This window comes from Hibiscus syriacus, unplaced genomic scaffold (genome assembly GCF_006381635.1).
Source record: "Hibiscus syriacus cultivar Baekdansim isolate YM2019G1 unplaced genomic scaffold, ASM638163v2 tig00111851_pilon, whole genome shotgun sequence".
Classification (NCBI taxonomy): domain Eukaryota; kingdom Viridiplantae; phylum Streptophyta; class Magnoliopsida; order Malvales; family Malvaceae; genus Hibiscus; species Hibiscus syriacus.
This window is the reverse complement of record NW_024063203.1, coordinates 429-4,403: the sequence shown is the minus strand read 5'-3', so window position 1 is coordinate 4,403 and position 3,975 is coordinate 429. Positions and strand designations below refer to the sequence as shown.

The 3,975-nt window shown below is 33.4% G+C and overlaps 1 protein-coding gene across 1 annotated transcript; it reads right to left on the bottom strand.

The window, feature by feature from the left end:
- Positions 1 to 2,964, bottom strand: LOC120172475 (putative vesicle-associated membrane protein 726; the record flags this gene model as incomplete). Its single annotated transcript, XM_039179925.1, has 6 exons — positions 1 to 221; positions 686 to 717; positions 893 to 1,012; positions 1,118 to 1,197; positions 1,313 to 1,450; positions 2,756 to 2,964. Coding segments are annotated over 6 exons (800 nt in total), but the record flags the coding sequence as incomplete, so codon positions are not given.
- Positions 2,965 to 3,975: the final 1,011 nt, after the last annotated feature.

The window sequence follows — 3,975 nt, the reverse complement described above, 5'->3', positions numbered from 1 at the left end:
TCATACATTACTTGTTACTGCAGCAATTGCGATATATGAGACGGCAGTGGAATTTAGAGTTGACAAGCAATTCGTCAAGTGCATTTGAAGCCATGGCAAACGGACAGTACAATGATGAGAATCAAAGCGATCAGGATTCCAATAACTATCAGCTTTATCTTCATGTTTTGAAACCACATCTTTCTCCTCATCTGGGTTCCCTGCTGCCGGAAATCTTGTGCCTATAATGCCCAAAAAAACAACAAATACCCTTTCTATAATCTATAATCTATAATTTTGAAGCACCAGTAGGAGAATCATGTAAGAAATAATCGGGCTTGCTAATTGAAGTGTTCGGCTAGCTCCTGAATATTTGAGAACTAGTATTGATAAAAGCTTTTAAATGAAAGAAATGCAAAACTGAACCGCATATGCTCAAGGATCCCACATTTAACTTAACATTCTTACCCTTGAGTTGCCTTGTGATGCTATCATTAACAGTTTTGTTTTCATATTTTCCAATTAGTCAAATAACAAACCAAATTACTGCCCTACATGTTATGCTGTTTCAACTTTTCATTTTTCGTAGATTACCTATGCCAACACAATTCCAGATATGGTTCTATCATAGTGCAAATATTGCTTAAGTAGAAGAATATGATATTCGTTTGCTGACCTGGGAGCGAAGGTTTTCTGTTTTATCCACAGAAGCTCAATTTTCTCGCCACGGTCCAGAACCTGCAAAATAAATGTTAACAGAAAACACAAAAAAAAAAGATCACAAACGCTTTATTATCATTTTCCATATTTTTGTCAAGCCGGACTATTTCACTTAAAACCCTCACACCACGTGATAGTCCATGTTAGCATGTACATAAAAAAATATGAAAGATGACAATAAGTCAATAATTACCTTCTCAATATTTCCATCATAACTCCTTTGACTTCTGAAACTTGAGCTTTCACCTTGGCAATCTTACTAATCTCCTCAGGATGATCAATGCAATACTGCATATGCTCCTTCAGTTTTGGCCTAGATTAAAGATATAATAAACGTAGCTATCAATGTCCTTGATAACAAAACAAAAAAAGACACTCTTTAACATTATTGCTGCAACTCTGCATTTTCAAGCAATACTTGTGTCTAACATATCCGGTATATATGTACATATGGGTACAAGAATATGACCCTCCAAGAAGGGAAAGATCCTCCAGAAACTGAATTTTAGAACAAAGATAAATTGAACATGCCGTATCGGACAAATACTTGTATCCGACACACAAACTCAAGTACGAATAACATTACTCTTTAAGGTCAAGGAAAAGAAAATACCCAAACTCCTTGGCTCAAGCTGTTTGCAGGAGCAACAGCTTTTCCTCCACCATATCTTGGTAAAATCCTCTTTAATTCTCTCAAGAAATGCCATAGGAACCTGTCGGCCAACAGATTCAATAGCAACCACACAATAAGCTGCAAAGAGAAAGGAGGTCAATTCAAACAATAATGAAGTAACCTTGTGTTTATGATAAAGGATGCAACCCAACACACAAGTTGTGAAGCAACAGGAAAACATCATGTGAGCACCAAATGTACCCAATTTGAAATGAATGCCTAGACTCTCAGTCTTTCAATGTATGAACAAAACATTAATGGACCAAACCGTCCATTCTTCTTCTAAAAGCTATGAAGCAAAGACATTCTGTTAAAGGAGTGTCCAAGTATCAATGCATTTGACACAGAAAAATACATATAGAACATATAATGACACATCAAAAAAAATATAAAGAAAGTTGGGTATGGTCAAAACATGATCGTGAAATGGCTGGCAGTTACACACCCAGAACACAGAATAATTTTTCTTCTTTCAAATATGAAATAAACTATAAGCATTTGATTCTGGTGGAGTTTTTGAAGATTCGAGTTTTAAATAATAATAATAATAATCCATTATCATGTTCATATTTGATAAAAAGCACCAGTTTTTATTATATAGCAATATTCTTACAGTCTTGTACTGTCGTGTATTTTTAAAAATTCACCTATCAGCATGTCTGTTCATATTGTAGGACATTAATCGTTTGCTATAAGTACATATGTACTCAAAATACATAACATGCTAACAATTATTCCAATAAATATGAAGCATAAGCAAAAAATGCCTTCAAACTAAAATTTGAAAAGCACACAATCAGTCAAGTACACTATATTGAAATGACAAAAAAAAAGCAAAAACTTCAAATCTACTCTGTTCAGGCCACTAGAAGCAAGCAAAAGTGAAAAATTAAAATCATATTTGGTTAAGAATGTGCAAATTATGATTAAATTATCGCACACATTTATACGTAATAATAGTTCTATGAAAGTGCACATTTCGATTGCTTATAAAATATTCAAGTTTTTAATTTTCAATTATCCAAAAATGCTAGCACTTGATTTTGTATCGAAATGCGACCCACTGCTATTTGCTTCAATATGTAGCTAAGAAGGCCTTAATAACAATATTTCTACGCGGATTTAATTCATTTTAATCGGAAAAATATTCAATCTTTTAGATAAATTTAAATTTCTAAAGTTACAAATACCACAAGTTTAATCATCTATATTCCTAAAATAGAAAGAATACAACTGATTCTATCAATAACAACGATAAAAGAAGAAGAAAAAAACTTCGTCGTCGAAGAAGCAGCCAAATAAGGCAGATCACAGAGAAATCGATAAACAAAATCGAAAAAATAATAAATTTAATAAAAATGAGAGAGAGAGAGGAGAGATTACTGAAGCCGCTATCGACGAGATAGTTGAAAGTGTGGCCATCACAGTTGTAAGTGAACTTGTTGTTTGAAGCAGGAAGTTTCTGGAGACACTGAGAGCTATGCCGGTGAAGTTGCCGGTGAACTCCGTGTAGTCGGCTAAAATGACCGTGCCTCGCGCCACGAAGGCGTAGATCAACGACGTTGCCCCATCTGAAAACAACTCCTCTCCCACTGAGATGGAACCGAATGAAAAGAGAGGAAAGATCGGAGGTTTTAGATTCAGAGAGGGAAAGAAAGAAAGGAGACTTTCCTTTATCTTTCTCGCTTAGAGGAGAAGCTAAATCTGATCTTTTGGGCCTCCCAATTGAAGGTCCAATACATTATTTCTTTTCAATTTATTCTTTTCCGTTAGGATAATAATACATTTCATCTCTAATACGGGTCTATTTTTTTAATTTGATCTTAATTTTATATAATTCAATAAATTAATCCTTTTCGTTTATACAATCTATTAATTCAACCCTCATTTTAAAAAAAACATAAAACATCTGTTATACATTTAATCTTTAACATGTACATATTCTTTCAATTTGATCCTAATTTTAATTCAAAAATTAACCCTTTCCCTTTATAAACCTATAAATTCAACCCTTATTTTAAAGCATAAACATCTCTATATTCTTTAAATAAGTAACAAAAATAATGAAAGGATCTATCTTAAGTTAGAATAAATGTTTAACCTTAACACTCTCATATTCTTTCAATCAGGTCATATAATTCGATAATTAACCTTTACATCCATATTCTTTCTTCTTTATATGAAAAATTATTTTTTTATCAACTACAACTTACACTTTTATCATCATTTTTTTTATCGTCATTGATGGTTTCTCTGACTTACCATTATCAAAAGATATTTTCTTCTCTCGTTCCCGATCAATTATTTATTTTTTCTCATATTTTTAAGTTCCCAAACTTGTTAAACATGTTTCATTTTTGCTCACCACACCATTAAATTAAATAGTGACCCTATTTCATATGTAATGGAATAAGGGGAGGTAGGGTAGTAGACTGCCCCACTACCAGGTTGAGAGTAGTTTCCGTGAAAGACCTCCGGCAGTCAGAATTAGAATTGCCCATCGTGAGATTCGATCCCGATCACAAGATAAGAGCCTTGCGCTTACCCTCTGGGGGCAATTTAGGGTATATTGTTTCCTATCAAGATGCTTTAGTGATCAGTAT